General features: G+C 47.7%; 1 protein-coding gene across 1 annotated transcript in view; it reads right to left on the bottom strand.

Moving 5' to 3' along the window:
* The window catches only part of tenm4 (teneurin transmembrane protein 4), a 142,374-nt gene that overhangs the window by 31,582 nt on the left and 90,185 nt on the right, over positions 1-20,607 (bottom strand). Inside the window, exons 12-21 of the mRNA XM_088380778.1 lie at positions 19,424-19,579; positions 17,973-18,187; positions 16,656-16,866; positions 12,577-12,678; positions 12,265-12,459; positions 10,606-10,806; positions 8,754-8,939; positions 6,882-6,908; positions 4,749-4,895; positions 4,124-4,346 (exon numbers count right to left, since the gene is read on the bottom strand). Coding sequence (XP_088236904.1) covers positions 4,124-4,346; positions 4,749-4,895; positions 6,882-6,908; positions 8,754-8,939; positions 10,606-10,806; positions 12,265-12,459; positions 12,577-12,678; positions 16,656-16,866; positions 17,973-18,187; positions 19,424-19,579 — 1,663 coding nt within the window. The remainder of the gene's footprint in view (positions 1-4,123; positions 4,347-4,748; positions 4,896-6,881; positions 6,909-8,753; positions 8,940-10,605; positions 10,807-12,264; positions 12,460-12,576; positions 12,679-16,655; positions 16,867-17,972; positions 18,188-19,423; positions 19,580-20,607) is intronic.

The following is a 20,607-nucleotide window of genomic DNA, read 5'->3' as shown; positions in this document are numbered from 1 at the left end:
AAAAGCAATCAAGCACAACAAAAATAAAACACTTTGCCCGTCTCTAAGGGTTTTTTCTTTCATAGCCGAGCTGGAGTGATAATGAGATAAGAAAGCTTTGCTTTTTGCACTAATCAAAAAATATGCACGACTTATCTTTCTCACTGCGATGGAAAAAGTAAAGAGTGAAGATTGGCAGGCTCGTTTGGCCGCTTATCGAAACGTCGAGTCGTCCACCTGGACATCCGTGTCGCCAAATGAGATCCAATCAGCGATGCCCAATCATCCTGTGGCGGCCGACGCAAGTAAAAAAATATCTACTGTGCTGAAGTAAATTTATTTCAATATTTACACATTTAAAAACTATCTCCATTGTCAAAACAGGCTTGTTACGTTTTCGAGCGGTAATCTTGAGACGACCTGGCGTTGACCTCAGCTTTGATTTCAGGTGCTTTGTTGAAACTCGTTCGGGGAAAAAAAGCTTTTTTGTGTACACCAAAGTGGGCAATATTCCCAAAAACCCGTCTCCCTTGTTGAATTCCGACCTGGCACCTCCACTTTGATCAGCCATTGTTTGTGACCAAACCCTCCCTTGACAAAAAGGCTATTTTTAATGGCGGTTTGGGTCTTAAATATTGCCACAGAGCGGAAACAATTAACACCGGCCGTGTTAGCAACCGCCCTCAACATGTCCTTACCAAAGGCAAGATCATTCACCTCCTACTAGGCCATTCCCCAGGAACCTACTTCTATGTTAATGAGCCTGGCTCTCCTTCAGCAGACCTTGGCCGTAAACAAGCGAATACGGCTGGCCGTGTTTGCAGACAATTGCCGCCAGAGTTAACCCGCCGTCATCATTCACGCCAGCGGTTTATTTTATTTGAGGAAGCCGATCGTGGCGGGTTTTCTTTCAGGACGCGTCAAAGTGGAACTATCTCCTTTCCCGCTCCGCCGAGACGACTCTTCCGCCTCCTCCTTCGTGTCAAGACAAATTATTTAAATATTGACATCAAACAGAGCCCGGAGAAGGAGACGCTGAGGGTGAAGGATCGGGTGCAAGTCACCGAGGACCTTTTGGCCGTTATCTCCGGTTGGAAAGCTCATAGTGCATATCTGTCAGTGAGGCCACATTAATGTGGGTAAACATGAGCGGCTGCAATTTGGACCGCCAGATTCAAGAACTGCTTCGAGATAATGCTACCCAATGAGTTGCTTTTTGATGTACTCGGTGGAAATGGACAAAACAAACCTAAAATAGCCACTTTGAACCAAAATGGCTGACTTCCTGTCTGGAGTTTTTTTTTGTGGGTCTACTCACATGGCTACGAAAATTCCCATCGCTGGGTAAGATGTTTAGGCAGTGCTCGAACTATAAAATGTCTTGCTGGTCCTCGTTGAGCGTATGAGGCATTTCTGTGGGTCATGTTAAACGACCTTTGAGGGTTGATTTCTTTTTTTTATAAATAAATTGAGCATGGGGAAAAACGGCAAATTGGCAATTTATTTGCCCTGACAATAATAACGATGAAGAAATGAAGTCATTTCAAGAAGGTCTCGACAGCGTACAACTCACACAGATGTCGGGCCGGCTTATTACAACGGTGAAGAACGGCATTTGCTCGCTCCAGCCCGCTGAGAAGAAACACAACAAGAGGTGCTAATGGCCTGACGCTAATAACACCTCTGTTGGCTATCAATCGCTTTCTCTGGCTGTCCCTACTTACTATTCTGTCGGTATCCGCCAGAAAAAAAATCAAATATAAGCAAGATTAAAAACAGATTAAATTTGACAAAGGTGCCGGAAAGGATTAATGGCGCGGTACAGCACCTTGACTTCATTACCGTCTCCAGTTTTGTTAAGTTTGTGTTTTTGTGGCATTTTAGTGTCTCCTGTTTACTATTCCATCCGGCGTGCACGGTTGCCGCCACCGCCGCCGGGGGCCTCGTCGCTCTCTTGTATCGCGTGTCACGCCGGAGCGAGCGAGGAGCTTTTCTGCAGCGGCGGCCGCTTTACCGGGTGACACCTTCTGCAGCTTCTTGCGGTGGCAAACATCAGAGGGGGGCGAGCTCCGACATGTCAACGAGGAAGCGGTTAAGCGGGATCAATGGAAAGATGATCGGCCGGGCGGCCGTATCAGAAAAGGTGCCGGGAGCCCATCCGAAGGCCCCGAACGGGGCTGTCAGAAGCGCTCGCTTCTGTCGGCGGGAAACCAACACCGGGCATGAATAATAGATTGTCACTGATATTTTTAGGTGAGCCTCCGTTCTCGCGGCTCATCTCTGGGTTCTCCACGTTTAACTTATTTATGGCCATGGCTTCTGCTATCTCACGCTACTTCTCTTTTTTTTTTTCTTCCCTCGCTCGTCCGGCGAGTGCTTGTTGACAGCTGGAGAAAATGTCAACGGGGTTAGGTGGGGTGCTGTCACTGTTTGGTGTACGCGCGGCGCTTCTCAATGAACCTTCGGATGGGAGCAAACTAGAAACTGCCGTATAAAGGCAAAATAAAAATAAGATAAACACCTAACCTAATCAAATAGGAAGTCAGCCATTTTGGCTTGAAGCTGCCATTTTGGTTCAGGCTTTGTACTTTGACTTGTGAATCGATCCAATTGCGTATTCCGGTATTCCCCCAAATGAGCCCCGATCGTAAGTAGGTGACAGGCCTTCCTTTCATATTTTTTTTAAGGCGATTCAAAACATTTGTTTGAGTGTCAGCAGAGAAAAATGTGTTGCCTTTGTGCTTGCAAAAATGATCCAGCTTGAACTGAGAGACTTTTGAAATATGCGTACAAAGTTGAGCTAAAAATAGTGACGTCTGAAACCGTAACCTTTCCCGTCAGAAAATAACAACACGCGGCGCTGTTTGTTTTCTTGACACCGTTTGAAAAAAAAAAATGGTAATAGCAAAGTCAAAACAATATGTGATATTGTTGACTTATTTTGCAGTTTTGATGCTGATTTGTCGCAAGTGGAAAAAGACGAGTGACTTCCAAAGCGGGATGCAAATAAGGTGACGAGCGATTAAAGATGAAGGGAAACAAAAGGCGGGGTGAGAGGGGGGAGGAGGGCGACTCTGGCAAGCGTCCGCCTCTGGGAGTAGCCCTCAGGTAGATTACAGTAAAAGTAATCACGATACATGAATATGAGACGCCGTTGACGTCGCTCAGATTTTTTTTTCCCCCGCCTCATTCCACGTTTGTCCATCATCGTCCGTCCGTCATCCGTCAAGCGACGCGCAACCGCTGCCGGCTGCCCATTTCACCCTCCATTACTTCATCCAGCTGCCTTCTTCCTATTCTCCCCCCCCAAAAAAAACACCCCGGTGACACTCGTTCTTGCCGGAGTTATTTATAGCGCAGTTGTCTTAAGTAATAACGTGCTAAATAACTCCGAGAAGGCAATAACGAGCAACGAGCGGGGCTCCTGGCTAATGTTATTTTGCAGCATTTAGTCATTGCGGGCCCACACTTGTACACATGCAACAATTCATTATCCGCCTATTGGAACGGATTGGAGGCTTTGTTTATTGCGTGTAATTGCTTTAAGATGAATACAATGAGTGCCTTTGCGCTCGTGTTTTAAAGATCACGCGGCAGGAAAGTCGGCTAACGCTCGGCTTGGAAGGGAATGAGTTTTGCACATTCGAATCTCCTGAGATCCAATGAAGGAGCCGCATGTGCTCACTTTTGAGTTACAATAAATATAAATGAACTCTATCTTTTTTTTAAAACAACAAAAAGGAATGTAAAATACAAATAAAATCGGTCTATTATTCTAAAAAATATGTTAAAGCTACATAAAAAATAATTACAAATACATTGAAAATATTAAAGAAAATAGAAAGAATTCAAATATTATGCAGTGTGACTAAATGTAATTAGAAAATAACAAATATACTAAATTTAAAAAAAAAAAACTATTTGTTGGTGGGGGTCAGGCCTTACTAAAAATTTTGAAAATTTTATTTTTCACACATCTGTACCCTGATATCAATCTTTAATGATTGATTGCATTTTCTAATACTTTGAACCCTTCTGATGCAGGGCTCGTATCTAAGAATGTTGAATGCGTTCCTAATGAAGTGAGTCAGCGACAAACGCAATGTGAGAACCGCAAAGGAGCGCGGCAAAGCTTCCCACTCACTTGGCGTCGAAGGGGCTGGCGCCGCCGCGCACCACGTGGGTGCTCTCCCGGCCCACCAGGAAGCGCACGCGCTCGTAGAAGCTCTGCGCCTTGCCCTGGTTGCCCGACGACAGCTGCGTCTCCTGGATGATGTCCAAGGGGTCAGGCGAGCCCACGCACAGTGACGTGCTGTGACACGTCGCCTGGAGACAGCAGTCCGGATCCATGCAGTCCACCAGGCCGTCTGGCAAGGTCACAGCAACCATGAGTAAAAAACATTTCGTGTGTTTCAGCAATTCACTCCTGTTTTAAATCTGTCACATGGGCCGCAACAGGCTGCTGTCAGTCAGTCTGACTTTAACGACTCTTGTGGAGAGCTCGCAATGAGCTACGCGGCGCAGGAAGTCACGTCCCGGCCGAGGGGCGCTGAGTGTGTGCCTGTTAGCGCTCGGGGCTGCTTAGAGCCTCTCAAACCGGGGGTCCACCGGTCGTGACTCGGATTGTTGCGGAATCATTTGGAAGGAATTATTAGCGGTAACATTGAATCCATGGTAGATTGATGCGGGAATAGCAAGATGCTCCTTGGCTTCCTCGACACAAAAAGCCAGCGAACCCCCTACTTTAGCTTAGTTTGTCCGCGCCTTACCGCCATCGTTGTCCTTGACGTCACCGCAGGACGTCTCCATGGAGGTGTCGCAGCCGCTGCCTCTCCAGCCCAGCTGGCATACGCAGTACCAGCCGCCGTTACCCAGCGTGCACCTGCCGTTGCCGTTGCACAAACCGGGACAGCCCTCTGCAAAGACAGTGTACCGTTTTTTCCCCACCCCAAAAAATTAATCCTGTACGATGAGCTCCCATTTTTAGCTTTGCACTTTTAAAAATCATCCACACGACAATTTACTGCAATTTTTGTTGCAGACACAGGTGATCCCGGGAACCCCAGTTTGACCACCGATGAGTTTGCATTTCTATTCATGTTCCCGGCGCTTCCGGATGTTGACGTGCGTGCACACACAAACGCACACACCCTCCTCCGTTTTGTGATTGTTCCGTGGCGAGTGCCTGGAGGGGCAAATGTAATGACCCTCCGCTTCAAGTTGATCAATGCGATACACCTTCAGCCAAGCCGCTAATATCCCTTTGCCGTGCACTCAGATGCGCCCAATCCTCGCAGTCGATGCCGGAGTCATTACCCGCCTTCACGCAGCATAATGACACACTCACACTCTACTTACTATCATGTTCAAACACACACACTCACCCACACACGTACGATGGACCGCTATTGAAGCCCACCATATGTCATTATTTACTCATGTCGTTAACGTGGGCTGATAATAAATCAAAAGATCTCATTCGCGTGTAACATCTGTTTCTAATATTTTGACACGAATCCTCGTCTTTAAGTTGGGCTGATAAATCAAACACCTGATCCTGTAAACTGGATCAAGTAGATTAAAATGAAACGGTATCTTCAAATTTAATGTAGAGTACATTCATTTGGATTTAACAATTTTGAATGCATTTAAAAAAAAAAAAAAAAGGGATTATGTGTGTGTTCCACCATTGAGAGGAGCCAAAGGCAACAGAAACGCCAGCAGCGAGAACAAGCCAGTGTGTGGCGGTTGTTTTGTTGAGCTAGAAAGCGGGACGCTAACCACGAGGATATTTATTCAGGAGCATCTCCCCGCAAACGTCTGGTTTGCCGATTATCTGCTCACGAGTGATCGCGATGGTGCCGCGCCAGATATCAAACACGACCGTCTGTCACGCTCTGCGTTGTTCGCGAGGTGCCTTGATAACCGCCGTGCTGAGCTGACCCATTTTGTCAAGTGCGGGGAACAGCCGAGTTGACGTTTCCTCTTTGAGCTTACATCAAATGGTGGGAAAACGGGCGGGGAGGGAGGAGAAATGTAAAAGGGGGTATTTAAGATTTAACTAAAAATAATTCTTTCCGCCCAATAGGTAGAGCGCTTTTGTATTGAATGCCGTTGATGCACTTTCTGAGCGAGTGTCTACGTGCCATTGTTCTGCATGTTTGATAATCAAATACCGCAAAGCTTTTAACCACGTCGTCCGTCCGACCAAGAAAATCAATTAAGCTTTGCCATTCACTGATTTAAAAAGGCCTCTGCTAAACGATGACGGGCTTCTCAAAAATCAATTTCAATAAAAGGCAGAATAGATAATGTGCTGCGGTCAGAACAAAACAAAAGACAATACGATTTTCTCTTAATTTCCCTGAAGAAAGGTGGCGGCTGCTGGAGGCTACTACTGTTCGAAAATGTCATCATCTATCCTCGACACCAAGATTTCATAAAGTGATACGTTAGAAGCCCTAGGAAGTTACAAATGCAGAGAAATGAGATGAGCCCATAGTACGCAGGTGTTAGCTTGTTAACAAAAATGCTAATGTGAAGTTGTGCTCCTCGCGAGTGCTAGCAAACTTAACAAAAACTCTAACGTGCCAATGTGAAGTCGCGCTACTAGCGAGTGCTAGCCAGCTTAGCCATCTGAGCTAATCAGGCTAACTGCTTAATCGGCACCGCGAACCACACCCCCAACCTTTTGGCTCACGGAAAAAGGTTGTACAACACGAGCGAGTGGGTGTGAAGGCGCTAAGCGGAGATGATGAGGTGACAATGGCGCCAAAAGGTGGTTCATGGCGTCGGTTGGCGGGCATTGTTTGTCGGCGCGTTTGCCACAAAGTTGATGTCAGTCACACAAACGATGATGGACGAAGGAGGACGTGGAAAAGAAAAAAGGAGGAATGCCGTACCTTTCACTACCCTATCCAGATAGTGAGCTTGGGAGATAAAAGACAAGGACAATAGAGTAAGGGAAGGCAGAGTGTTAGTGTGCCACAAAACCAAAAGAAAGCATGCATCGCAAGCAAAAGCGACAAACAACAGCCAACGCGGGGGATGAAAAGGAGCCGTGCGGAATCCCGTCGGACGCCGCCCGCCTCTCTCGCGGGAGCGCTTTCAAAAGCCCGATCGATGCGCGAGGCGTTCGGGGACCTTTTCATCTTCAAACGCACTTTGGCAGACGGAGAGGTCGAAACGAGACGCCTTGATTGTGACAAGTGATTTCAAATGGTGAGCTTTGGCTTCTTAATGGCCGCCGCCGAGGGATATTCTGTTCGGGACTTCAAAAGGCTCCATCAATAATTAAAAATGGACAGACCAGGCTCAAAAAACGACAAGGTCTGAGGAAAGGTTGTCCGTTTGTGCAATGTCGTCGCATCAGTCTGACACGTTCAACCATAACGAATTTTCATAGGTCAGTCTGACCGGCCGGATGTTAACTGTCAACGGGTCAAAATGACCCGCTGCTGGCTGAACCATATAAATGTCAACAGATCAATGTAAGGCGCTTTCTGTTCTCTTTGTATCACTTTCTCATCAGCTTTGAGTTTACCTAAACTAAAAGGCACGCTTCTTCCCAAGTGGTGGTGGCAACGGGGAGCAAACAAGGAAAATAGAAAAAAACGCCAACGAGCCTCTTGAATCGACTCTTGCGATCGAAAGGTTAGCGGTCCTCACTTGGCGGGGCTCCCCCAGAGGGATCACAAAGTTGCCCAAACAGAAAGAGAACTTGCTCGGGTAAAGTTAGAGCACGCGCCACTCAACGTTTTCAACAGCAGTTAAGATTGGAGTTGACATCACGACGAATTCGAAGTTTTGGGTCCATCCACTCATAATCCTAAAGAAACTTAAATTTGTCGAAAATTCTTTGCGGAGGCCCGTGCTCCGAGTCGGGCGGCGCGTATTTTGACAGCGCGACCTCCGGATAGCCCGACGCTCTTGACGCCGAGCGGCTCTGACAGGCCTGACATTAAATAGCGGCGCGCTAACGAAATGGAAAGGCACCTGTGCCCAGCTGAGCTCCAGTCACCCTTCAACAGCTGTCAATCCTCACAACATCCATCATCATCAAACACACAAAATAAATGAAAAAAAATGCTGCGAGGCCGCAAAGACAAATAAAATAAATAAAATTCCAAATACGGCTCCAACGGATCCACGGGCTTCATCCGGCAAATAAATCCGGCAAAATAGCGGCAAATCTCTGTTCGCCTCTCTCCTATTAGAGGACCTTGTCATAAAGACGTCGCACTCCAGTGTAGCGTTGTTTTTAATTCCTTGATGACGCCCTAAGTGCAGTTTGAAAGGGGCTTAAGGAGAGCAATTTGATTCAAGAAGTGGCAGCAAGAAAATAAAGTGCTCCAGCACGCAGGGTTCTTTTTGGGTCGTCGCGTATGCTCAAATGTTACAATAAATGGGAGGTACGGTGCAGTGAAAAAAGAAACGAGCACAATCTCGTTCCGAGGCGTACAACAACAAAATCAGAGTGAGCTTTTCCAGAAAGCCGTCGCTATTCGGACAAAACAAGCAGTGCCAAGGAGAGCAAACACACAGCGAGAGGCGGATCGGGCGGGCGGAAATGAGGAGCAAAGAGGAAGAGGATGAGTCAACTCAAAGGACACCTTAGCACATTCCCACATTAAAATGCATGAAGGCAAGCCTCGGATCCTTGAGTAAACCCGTTCATGCTTTACTGAGTTGCACAAATTCAATTAAGCATGCTTTCCGACCCTCCCTCCCACCCGCCACTTCCCTCACCCCCCCTTTTTTGAAACCCGGCCTACCGATTGTGCAGTGTTCTCCGTTCCAGCCGGGACTGCATTCGCACTTGCCGTCCTTGCAGGTGCCGTGCTCGTTGCAGCGCGGGTGACACGCCCTCTGCTCGCATCCGGCGCCCATCCAGCCTTCGTCGCAGCGACAGGTGCCCGAGGCGCAAACCCCGTGGCCGCCGCAGTCGGCTGCGCAAATCTCTGTGGGAAGCAAAAGTGGACGGGGGGGGAGTCAAAGAAAAGACAAATCCAGGAGTCATTGTGGAGGAAAGGCAGCCACGCTTCATTAGCTCGTCTCACGGACGTTGAAAAGGATTCAGCTGCATTTTCACACAATACAAATCTAATAAGACCCACAGAAGCAGACTTAGTCTTCATGGTGCCTTTTTTTTTTGTTTTGCGTTACACTTGCATGCTCGTTTAAAAAAAAAAAAAAAAGTCTCACCACGATGGCGTGCGATAATGAGCCGCGGCACTGGCGCCCAATCAGCTCGACATACACACAAACTGATACATATTGAGAATACCCAAAGGTGCCCAGGGGGAACGCGAACATCTTGCACTAGCTCGTTAGCACATATGGTAAAAAGAGCAGCAACCTCGGCATCGACTCCGGGGGTCTCGCTCGCTGCACAAATTGAAACGATGATGTTCATTTGACGGTGTGGGAAAAAGAGGCTAGTTTGTACTTTGCGACATGAGCTGCACAAGGCGAGCGGCGCCAAGGCCACGCGTTAATTTATTGAGAAGCTTCCAGCCGCCCTTCGCGGGGAACACGTCATAAATTAATGCTAATCAGCATTTTTAAGAAGAACACTTTAGGTTTGTAAAAAAAAAAAATACTAAGTTATCCGATTACCCTGAGCCCCCCCCAAGGAAAAAAAAAAATCCTAGCTCCGCCAGTGGTTATAAAACATCTTGTTAGCTTTTCCAATTATATTGTAGACGCAAACGTAAACACGCGAGCGGCGTTCCACGGACTTAAGACTGCGCCAAAGCCACACGGCGACTTTGCGACGATCGAATTTATCGAGAGGCAGACTGTTTGACGACTTGTATGACAGCGAGCTTAGTATTACGTGGCATTACGGGAACACTTGACAATAAACAGGATAAAGCGGGATAAAGCGCAAACTCATCATCATTTGCAGAGCCCGCCTTCGACAAAATACCCCCACCCCCGGATTACCACTTTAAGGCACCGCTTGGAATATCCAAGGAGTCTGAAGACACAGATTGTCATCTCAGGGAAAAACAAATTGCTGTCTGAGCGGAAGCAATCGAAGGCCCGTGTCGTTATTATCAGCGCATCGGAGCCAGGGCTTTAATCCATCGGGGAATCAACGCGGGGAAAATTACTTTGCTATAAAATGAAAAGCTAGCTTTCTCCCTAACGTTTGAAAATCAGACAGCACCGCGGAGGTAAAACACAGACGAGGTGTTTTTCATCCATCGGGAAGTTAAAAAAGAACCACCAAGAAAAAAATCCTTTGACATCTTACTTCTATGCAAGTGGTTTTCAGCAAACTAGCAATTACGCGAATAAAATATAAATCCGACGGAACGCAAACGCGTTAACATGAGCTGCCATAGACGTCAAGGTTGTTGATCGAGGAATTAAAAAACGCCCCGACGCTCTGCTATTATGAAATCTTCCTTCCACGAACGTTTTTTTCAGGGTGGCGAAAACCGTTAATCGGCGCGTTATTTCCGCTTGGCCGTCAAGGTATGATTTAGCGCTGCTAATTAAGACCGATGCCGTTTTATTAACCAAGCAAAGCTTTCGGCTAATTGCTCAGTTCCGAAGGCTCATTTATCCCCGAATGCGTTTTTGAATGACGACTGACGCCGTTTCTGCCGTACTCACCTGTGGAGCAGTCGTGGCCCGTCCAGTTGGCGTCGCAGCTGCACGTGCCAGCGTCGGCCAGGAAGGTGCCGTGTCCGGAGCACTGGTCCATGCACGAGGCCCTGGGGCTGTCACAGCCTCGCCCGCCCCAGCCCACAAAGCAGTGGCACTCGCCCTGGACGCACACGCCTCGGCCGGAACACGTCGGGTCCAGGCAGTCCACTGAAAACAAAGTTCAGCTTTCACCGTTCGAGGCAGACAGAAAATGTCTACACACCCCTGTTTAAATGCAGTTTTGAAGAGAGGAAGTACCGTACAAAAAACAATGGAGATCATGTGATTGCACAAGTGTGCACACCCTTTGTGGCTGTGATAAAAAATGATCAAATCATGTGGTAGCACAAGTGTGCACACCCTCTCATGACTTGAGTGTGTATGTATGTGGCTGTGTTAAAAAATAATCAAATCATGTGGTTGCACAAGTGTGCACACCCTTTCGTGACTATTAAAACACCCTCCCGCCAATGTTTAACATGTCTCTGATGAACAATTCCCACAACGCCGGCACAAAACCACATGAGCGTGGCGGCCCTTCAGTTCAATCCCATTATGAGGCTGACTTTGTCCAGTCGAACAATATCTGAATGTCGCATACAGATGGCAAACGGACAAACACCACGCCTGCATTGCCCCCATTTAGAATGACACAAAGTGGACATAGAGGCCACCGTAGTAGGACAAACAACATCTCGCTTCTTGCCAGATGGTTTATGCGCCAGGTGCGAGGATCGGAGGACTAAACTGACAAGGAACTCTCCTGGCAATTAATCATGGGCGGCTGAAGGTCGCGGCGAAGAAAGGTAAAAATGTTAAAGGGCGCTGTGGCCCGCATTCCCTGCTGCCACTAACCGCTGACACGCCAACCCCAAATAGAATGGGGGGCCTACGGATGACGCGCACCCCCATTTATCAAACCCCCGTGCCATTTTTCATCTTGAAATGAGAGCCTTCAAGAGCTGACAAACACAATGGCCGCCTCACCCTTATCTGCTCGGGCCGCATCCGCCGCCGAGCTCCCGCCGGATTCACATCAGACGCCGTGTTCGACTTCCAGCACAATACGCGGACTGTTTTGTTATTAATGCGTCGCCTTATAGTCATGGCTTATAGGCTGTCAGTCACGGCTGCTGCGGGGGAGGACTGCAACGCTCAGCCGTGCTCATCGACAATTCGGTTTCTTCAGCACTATTACGCTTCACAGTGTCCACTTGTCTGGAGTACTGATTTTCTTGGGGCGCAGTCTCGCCTTGGATAATACGTGACTCATGGCAGACAATAATCTGAGAAATAGAAAAGACCCCTAACTTTAAAAAACAAAAAGACTGATATATGCAACTTTTTTTTGTCAAAAAAAGTAATCTTCCAACAAACCATGACATTCTGGTTTTGTGTTTGTGTAGCACAAAATATTACAATATTATATTCATTATAATAATAATATGTAAAATAAATCACTTGTTTAAATTTGTGCAAATAAAATGAAAACAATAATTGTCTTCCCAAGGCCTTAGCTGCCCATGAATGTGCCGGATGTAAAATACACAAAGCACAAACTTGGTCTGCTTTCTCACAGCTGTCACATTTTGGTCAACGACTCAAATCCACTGCTTGCTTTGCTACCTTCCTCGCAGTTCTCCCCTTTGTAGCCCGGGTTGCAGATGCAGGTGCCCACGATGCAGGTGCCGTGGTGACTGCACGTGACGTCCACGCACTGGTTGGTGGGCACGTCGCACTCGGAGCCCTTCCAGCCGCTGTGACACATGCAGCGGCCTTTCAGGTATTGGCCGTTGCCGCTGCACAGCACCGGACAAGCGGCTGCCAAGAGGAGGAGAGCAGACAGTCCATTAGGACACGTTAGCGTCAAAGCGTGTCTCGCGGCATTTTAGCATCTGAATTCCCGCTGCGGACTAGTAATTAAACGGGCCAACTGACCTCGGCCGCAGTCAGGGCCTTTGAATCCAAGGAAGCAGTGGCACGTTCCGGCCACGCAGTCGCCGTTCCCGAAGCAGCTGCTGGGACAGTCGTCGACGGAATCTGAAGCGGGGCAAAGACAAAAACGGCAATCAAGGAGGTCTTTTCGCCGGTAATGGCAGCGCAACAGTCCTCCCCCTCGTTGTCTCACACTTAATTACTATCCACGCCGCTAATGACGGTGACGAGGCTGACTTCTTGCGGAATGAACAGTTTTCACGGGGGCTGTTTTTCCTGCAATTTGCTTTCCTGGAGTGAAAACGTCCTCGACGGAAGGCTTGCGGAGTTAATGAAGTCTCCGGAAAAATGCGAAAGCAACACATTTGAGGGGAATGCGTTCCAGCTATCGTCAACAAACTCGAGTAATGTTGCTAATGGCTACGCCGCTACGGTGCTTTTATTTTGCAGTGGCGGAAAAACAACGCCGTCGAGAGATGCTCGTGGCAAACTTGAGCGGTCTTCGAAGCAAATAGCAAATTGATTAAACGTTACGTCAATTTCTTTTTGTGTATTTTTAGCTACTAATCAAACATAATTATAAAGAAATAAATGTTAACATACGCATGTAAGGTTAGGCAACAGGTGGATTTTTTTTTTCTTTAAACGTCAAAAATGACAATTCATGGAAAAATCCATATCGCACAATAAAAATATCTCAAAAATACGGCAGAAAAAAAGTAAAGACTTTTTTTAAATTCATTGTCAAAAATATATTTATAGACACAAAGGCATCTCTGGTTAAAACTGGCTTTTCATCAGGGTTAATAAAATAAATAAAGGAGAAATAATAAATTTATTATGCTGTTTTCTTTGATTTTATTGACTATGTATGATACGTACTCGGCGTCTGTGATTTTCATCAAATGTGATAGATATGCAAGCAAAAAAAATCCCAGAGATGAATGGGCATTCTAGTCAACAATAAATAATTCTGTAACACCAAAGCATCTCTTGAAGCGTGTGCCATGTTGTATTAATTTAACACAAATAATGCAAATGGACATTTGGACAAATGCCTGAAGCATATTTTTTTTGGACATCGATCAAGCAATGATGCACTTACATCAACTTAAATGTTAAAGTAATGAAGACGACTAAACGATGAGGCGGCGCTGAGATTTGAGACGAAAAATCTCCCCATCTCGCTCCTGGGCGAATCTTTTTGGCGAACAAAAGAACCTCTTGTGCTATCACAAAGAGCTCCGAAAAACCGAGCTCGGGATTGCGCTTCCCTTTCTTCGAGAGAGTCAATCATGGGAGAAGATGCCAGGCCGGGCGAGACAGACAGTGGGACGGCGGTGAGACTCGCTGAGCGCCGCTGCGGGCTTGTCTGGGCCTGACTTATAGATCAGGGGAGCATGGGAGGACTTTCTCACGGCGCTCCATCACTGTGGAGAACTCCGACGGCAAAAACATCATTTTAGTGGGAGGCTCGGCTTTCTTTAGCTGCCAGCGAGTGTGTGTAAAATGACAGTAGGAAAATGAGGTGTGGGATGCGAGGCACGCACGCCGTACCAAATGTCTCTCAAGGGTGCAATTATGCAGGCGAGCTGCTCGGCGCCAACGTGAAACTACGAAAAGATACACAATATGGATGAAAAGTATTGCGACACACCCTTTTTATCACTCAATCAGGGGGGTTGGGCTGAGTCAGGGGATGTGCGCAGTGCTCGTAAAAATGCACCGATACTCCACAGGCGATACCACTTTACCAATTAAAGTCAGCGTATCCCGAAACTTTTGTCCGCCATGAAATTTAAACCTGCTGGCACATGCCATCTATTTTTATACGTTAATTCGAAGCCGTCGCTGTCAGGTTTAATTGAGCGGCCGTGAACTTCCGCTGAATTCACATCAGCACGCCACGCGTTAGTCCCGCCTTGTGTTCTCCCCCGGCGAGCGGCCATGAATATCTCTTAGCCGCACGCTCCGAATCGGCCCGACGCATAAATCAGCCATTCAAGCAGGGGGCCTTCATTGAAATTCATTACCTCGCCCGCGTATCGGGAGAAGCTAACTATTGTGCCAGTTCCGCAGTCCGGCGTGTGAGTTTAATCAGCGCCTTTTCCTTGGATGCTGGGCACATCTGAGTGATGACGAGGCACCGCCACCAGAACCCTCCCTCCTCCCCCCCCCAGGCCTGCACTGGGATCCGTGTCAGGCGGCAGGGAACCGGGACAAATGGCTTCACGCTCCAGAGAGCTGTGATTCACAACAGTCACCGGGACACGTTTTGGCACGGCCACGGAGCCGCGAGTGACGAGGGCAACCTACATTATTAAGGACAGGGACCCCTGGCCCACTTAGAACCTGAGGCGCATCCATATGTTACGTTGAAAGAAAATCTTACGGCACACCACCAAAGAATTACTGTACTAAAATCCGAATGAGTTTGTCTTAGTGGGAAATCTGGGCCCGCTTAATTGAACACAAAGATATTATCCGATTGTACGAATGGCAACAGGTTCATTGTGACTTCTTTTAACATTGAATTATGATTCTGGAACTAGTTTATGTTCTCTCTCTCCGCACTGAGTGCTCGACTTTTGCCGCACAGATTGCGCTCTTTCTCTGTTAGCTTAGCATGTTAGCATTCAGTCTTTTCTCATCAGAAAGAATCCATTAGCATGTTTGCTACTCAGGTTGCTATCTTGCTATGCTAGCAGAACGCGTCACTATTTGTCTTTTTTTGAGGAAGAAATTAGCATGATGCTTTTTAAAATGAACACGTTTGCAATCTACAACATCAAACATGTTTGCTTATGGAATCAATCAGCGGCTAAAGGACAAGGCGGCTTCCACTCCATGTCGCTCAACCTGAGTGCCGTACGGAAAAATTGGAATATGTGTAAAACTCAAAGGCAGACAATATAGGAGCTGAGAGTGCCGCTTCTTTTTGATCTCCCACATTCCACTACCTGAGCGCTCCCGTTTGAAGGTCAACTCCGAGCCTCTGCGGCTCAGCCAGTTGGTGGGATTCAATTTCTGCTGAAGGGCACTTAAGCGGTGACCCATTTTCCAAAAGAGGCCCTCCTGTGGGCACAAGAGCTCCGATGCAAACCAACCAAGAGAGGCGCAACTCTGAGTAATCCCACCCAACCCACTAACACCCCCCCCTCTGCCTCGGCCCCCCCTCTCGCCCAATTCGCCACGCTGTCGGGCCTTTTTCGGCTCAAGCCTTCCCCGCTCGGCGACGGCGGGGAACCTTCATGCACTCCCGTCGAGAAGAAATAACCAAAGTAAACACGCCGGCCTGACTTGCCCCGTGTGTCATATCATAGCATAAATATTGAATTGCAGCTGCTGTTGGCACAGAGGGTGGGCGCATCGGGGGGGTTGAATGTGGACAGAACTACATCGATCCTGTTCTGGCTAAGGCCCCTGTCGCAGCGACCCAGGAGCTTTTAATTAAAAAGCATGTGAGGAGAGTTCCCAGCTGCCACGGTTGTGAAAGCTGACACCTCCTAAATCCCCTCCTCACCTAGCGCAAAGTGCTAACAAAGAGGTATCACACAAATTGAAATTGGAGCAAATTGAGGAGAGAGGGGGGGGGTAGGAGTGTACACTCAAAACTCAATTGGCTGGACCCCCTGATTGGCTCATGAGACACTCGCGCTAATGAGAATATTACGATCCCTAAATGACCTCCTCGGGGGGGCATGTCCTGATTTTGTACTTTTTGCCAGACTGAACTTGTTACACATGCAGTTTCTTCATCTTTGGAAATCTGTCGAAAGATGCAAACGACTTAATAAATTGCGTGTCAAGCTCTGCTTTGCATTTTGGCTTTGACAGGGGAGCGTTTGAAAATGGAAAATCTCGTGGGCGGACAAACTCGGAGAAGGGGGGCACCATTCCGGTAATTAGCTAAATTGGGAAATGCCAATTCAGAACAGCCGGCTAACGGAAGAAAGGATTAAGTTGCTTGTAAAAAGGTCATACTAAAGGGGTGAGCAACCACTCCAGAGACAACTCCACTGAGGAAGAGTTAAGCAAAAATATCTGAGGAAAATTGGACTTGGCTGTCCGAGGGTGCTCACCTATGGCAGTGGTGAGAAAAGAGACCGTTTCCACGTCCTTGCCGTCGTTGTAGATGGCCAGGTGCCAGATGCCGGACTCCATGTACTGGATGAAGCCCGTGTCGTGTGTTGCAACAGGCGCCAGGCTCCGCTGCAGGGCGGCGGGCCCTTCCAGGCCCGGGGGGCCGCGGACCAGGAGTCGCCGGCCGTCCAGCAGCTCCACAAAGTCAAACTACGGACCAGACCGGAGAACGTGAGCAAAGGTGGAATTAAGAAGAGCGACATGTGAGACGCGAGCACTCATTTGGTCTGCATGAATAAGTTATCCTTCCGCAGCCATAGCAGAATTAGCATTAGCATTATAGTTAGCGACTGGCTTGTTAGTGATCAGTTAGCCTTAGCTTATTTTCAAACGGCTAAATGGAAATAGGAGAAGACAACCTGATCCAATAAACGGACAGATACTACGACACAATTTGGCGATAACAACCTTGCGTCATCAACTTGGCTATGAACCTGTCAATTTTCCATAAAATCGGCCGAGATTGTTTGCTTTAATGGAAAGCCAGGGGAAGTAATTAAGTGAGTTTGCCAAATAACATCTACGAGCAGTCGCTTCATCATATCAGCGGAGACTCCATGAATAACAATGAGGCCACATTTCACTTTCATCGCCACTCTGATCAGCTACAGGTAAGAAAGCACCGCTCTCCGCACAGCACCAGGCTGAAAAAAAACAACAACTAAATGACACCGGATGGTAATTTCCGGCAAAATTAGACTTGGGGAAAAAGCAAAACGGCAGTTGTGCTAAGAGAATGAAATCTCGAGTGCGGGCTAGGCGGCCAGATATGATTGATTCATAACGAACTATATCTGCGGGAAATTAGAGCAAAAGGAAAATCCTTGCTCCGGCCGCACCCCGCGAGGCTCCGTCTCCTTTGACGTGATTCATCGACGATACGCCACTGCACAGAAATATATTGTAAATCCTCAACGACGTAACAAAGGAAGGTGATTCATAACATGGGAGATAGGCTTACGAATTGATTCCGCGCGGGATCTAACAATATAGCCATTTATATTCTGCCGCAGAGCAGAAATGTGGAAAATTGCTCATTCCGTGTCGACATTATTGTAAATACAATGCCCTTCTTTTTACCAGTATAAACAAAAGTAGAACTGTTTGACGACAGAAATGGATTCCTGCCAGATGAGAAGTCGATTTTCTGTAATTCATAGGTAAACCTCAGACTGCTCAAACATGCGATAAAACGTGACAAGCTAGCTAGCCTTAAAGCGGCGTAAATCCTCGCCGGTTCGAAGAGCGACTCCCACCTGCGTGTGAGACGGGGGCAGGCCCCGCCTCCCGTAGACCCCCACTAAGGCGTCCTTGCTGAGTGACACGTTGAACTTCATGTACATGGGGTGGTCCACGAAGATCTGCGAGCGCCAGAAGACACCGGGCGGGATCTGCTGCGCGACCTTGCGGCCCACGTCGATCTCGCCCATGTCCACGTAGCTGTCGTCGGGAAACAAGCCGTCTGATTTGCCTGAGAAAGAGATCGCGGCAAAAAATATCAGCAAGGACTCGGTGTGACCGTTCATTTTCTTGAAAAAGAAAATGCAGGTAGGTTGCTTTAATGAGTTCACCGCTTGACGTGTCGTTCCCTTTAAGAAAATCTATCAAACACGTATTTGCCCCTTGTTGCTTTGTAATTTAAACCTCCGCACTTTTTTCGCAACGAAGTAATGGCACGTCTGGGGGAAACTGAATTAAAAAGGTCGAACATATGGCTGCACAAATGCTACAAGAAAAAAAAAAAAAAAAACACGAGTTGTACAGTTGTAATTGAAACTACAGTAATAAAGAGAGATGTAATTATATTTGAGGAGGATCTGGAAAGCTCCACGCAGCCGAAAAGGTGGAAAGCTCCATATGCTGCTTCTTGCACCTGGTGGCGGACCGGGTGGAAGTGACAACATCTGTTAGTCCCGCGCTGACGGGCGACCCATAGCAACACGCGGCGGGCGAGTTTAACGGCGTCAAAAAGCCGCTGACATTTTGCTTGAAATATTTTTCGTAATTATCTGAACCACATTGTGTGTATAAAATGCGACGGATAAATAAAGTTTGCTGACTTTCCGTGTGCTATGATTGGGTGGTTTACATGTCAGTCACCAGCAAGCCAATTAGCTGATTTGGCTAAATGCCATGTCAATGTCGCGCCAGTGCTGCGGCGGCAAAACAAGACAAGGGACGTTAGCGCTAACGGCGGCCCAGAATGAGACGTCTTGCAAAAAACATCGATTTGCCATCCTCGGACCTTTTCCTCGTTGGCTCCACCATGCCGTGTATTGAACGAAAAAAAAAAAAAAACAAGCGCGGGATGCATTTGTATGCTAATGAGCCCGTGGTGTACCTTTTGCCAGTGGCAAATGGCACGGCTACATTTTGGCCCATTTGCCGTGGAAGCGAGCAAAGTTTTGCTGGAGCCGAGCCGTCGCTACCGCGGGGCCAGCACATGCTTTCGTTGGCTGCCAGGCACGGGGGGGGGATCACATCCGTTATGAGGGGTGAGCGAATGGCTAATCCCCCCCATTTTGTCCCTTCAGGAACAAACAAGACTTGCCCACTGACAAGCACTTTGATGGGATTACAATGCAGATCTGGTCGCACACCACCGAGGCCCGAGTAGCACAAAAACAACCGGCGAATGGCCACAAATGTCACTTCGGTTCCCTCCGACAAAATTTCGCGGCTGAGCCGCCGCGATAAAGCAACTTACCGTCGTCTTTGCCTCTGCGATCGGGCGTCTCCGAGCCCAGCGGCCTCAAGCTCAGGTCGGTGGGGAACGGAACGCCGCTTGTATTGTCGTCCGTTACGTGGTACATCTGTCGCTGCGTGGGCTTCAGGTGCCAGTTCAGTCCCAAAAGGTGCATGGCTACAAAGAACAAACAAGTGGAATTGAAAGTTCTCCCCAAATAAATTTAGAAACGCTGCTGCTAGTAAGTTTGTGTGTGAAAGCCGATGAAAACCAAAAGCTACAAAGCTGAAAGATGGTCGGTTTAATGGTTAACGGCAAATTCTGCCGAGCTTGCGCATTCGGGTGGCGCGTTGACCCCGGGCGACATCTGCCTGACGACCACCGTGCTGCCTTGTGATCACTCCGAGCCGATTGCCCTGCCCCCACACATCCTCAACGACAAGACTGAAGCCCCCCCCAGAAAAAAAAAACAGCTCGCAGACACGGAGGATATTCCAATGTCAACTCGGCGGATGAAGCATGCTGATATTTTACACACAAAAAAAAACGGCCTACAATGATGGTGGCGGAGGAGGGAGGGGGGTGACAGATCACCAATACCAGAATGGACAAGATGAGCTTAGCCAGGCAAAAAGAAAAAGGACAGAAATCTACAGTCAGCAGAAAAAAGGCCCGGCGACTCAATAGGGCCATTTCTTGCTTTTCTTTGAGTAAATAAGCAGGCAATTCATTGATACATTTTAAAATTGCCACTCCCTTAGACCTCCCTTCCTACTTCAGTTCAGCTGATTTGAAATTCAGCCGAGCACCTGTCGTTGCTTGACAAGGTGGGCAAAAGATTTTCATAGTTTGATCTTTTGTGTACTTTCTTCTGGCTTTAAAGACCGACTTGTCATTCGCTTACATAAACGTTGCTGAAAAAAAAAAAAAAAAAAACTTCATATATGCGTTGGTTGTCATCCTCATTTGATGTGTTTGACGCACGGCAAAGCGGATTCACGTCTTCCTGTGATTTACATCTCAGGCGGAATCAAAGAACAAGTAGCGTACAAACGCACTTGAGCTGAATTGAACGGCAAAGTCCAAGGGGCTCTGAATACACATGTACTCGGCTTCCAATAAACGGCAAACCTCGCCTTTGCGCTTTCCTCGCCGAGAAGTTCTCTCGACGAGGCATTGATCTATGTCCGCAATGACGAGCGGTG

Source organism: Syngnathus floridae, chromosome 7, assembly GCF_059516105.1.
Source record: "Syngnathus floridae isolate MCC-2025c chromosome 7, RoL_Sflo_1.0, whole genome shotgun sequence".
Taxonomy (NCBI): domain Eukaryota; kingdom Metazoa; phylum Chordata; class Actinopteri; order Syngnathiformes; family Syngnathidae; genus Syngnathus; species Syngnathus floridae.
Note: the sequence above shows the minus strand (reverse complement) of the source record. Positions and strands in the feature narration are given on the sequence as shown.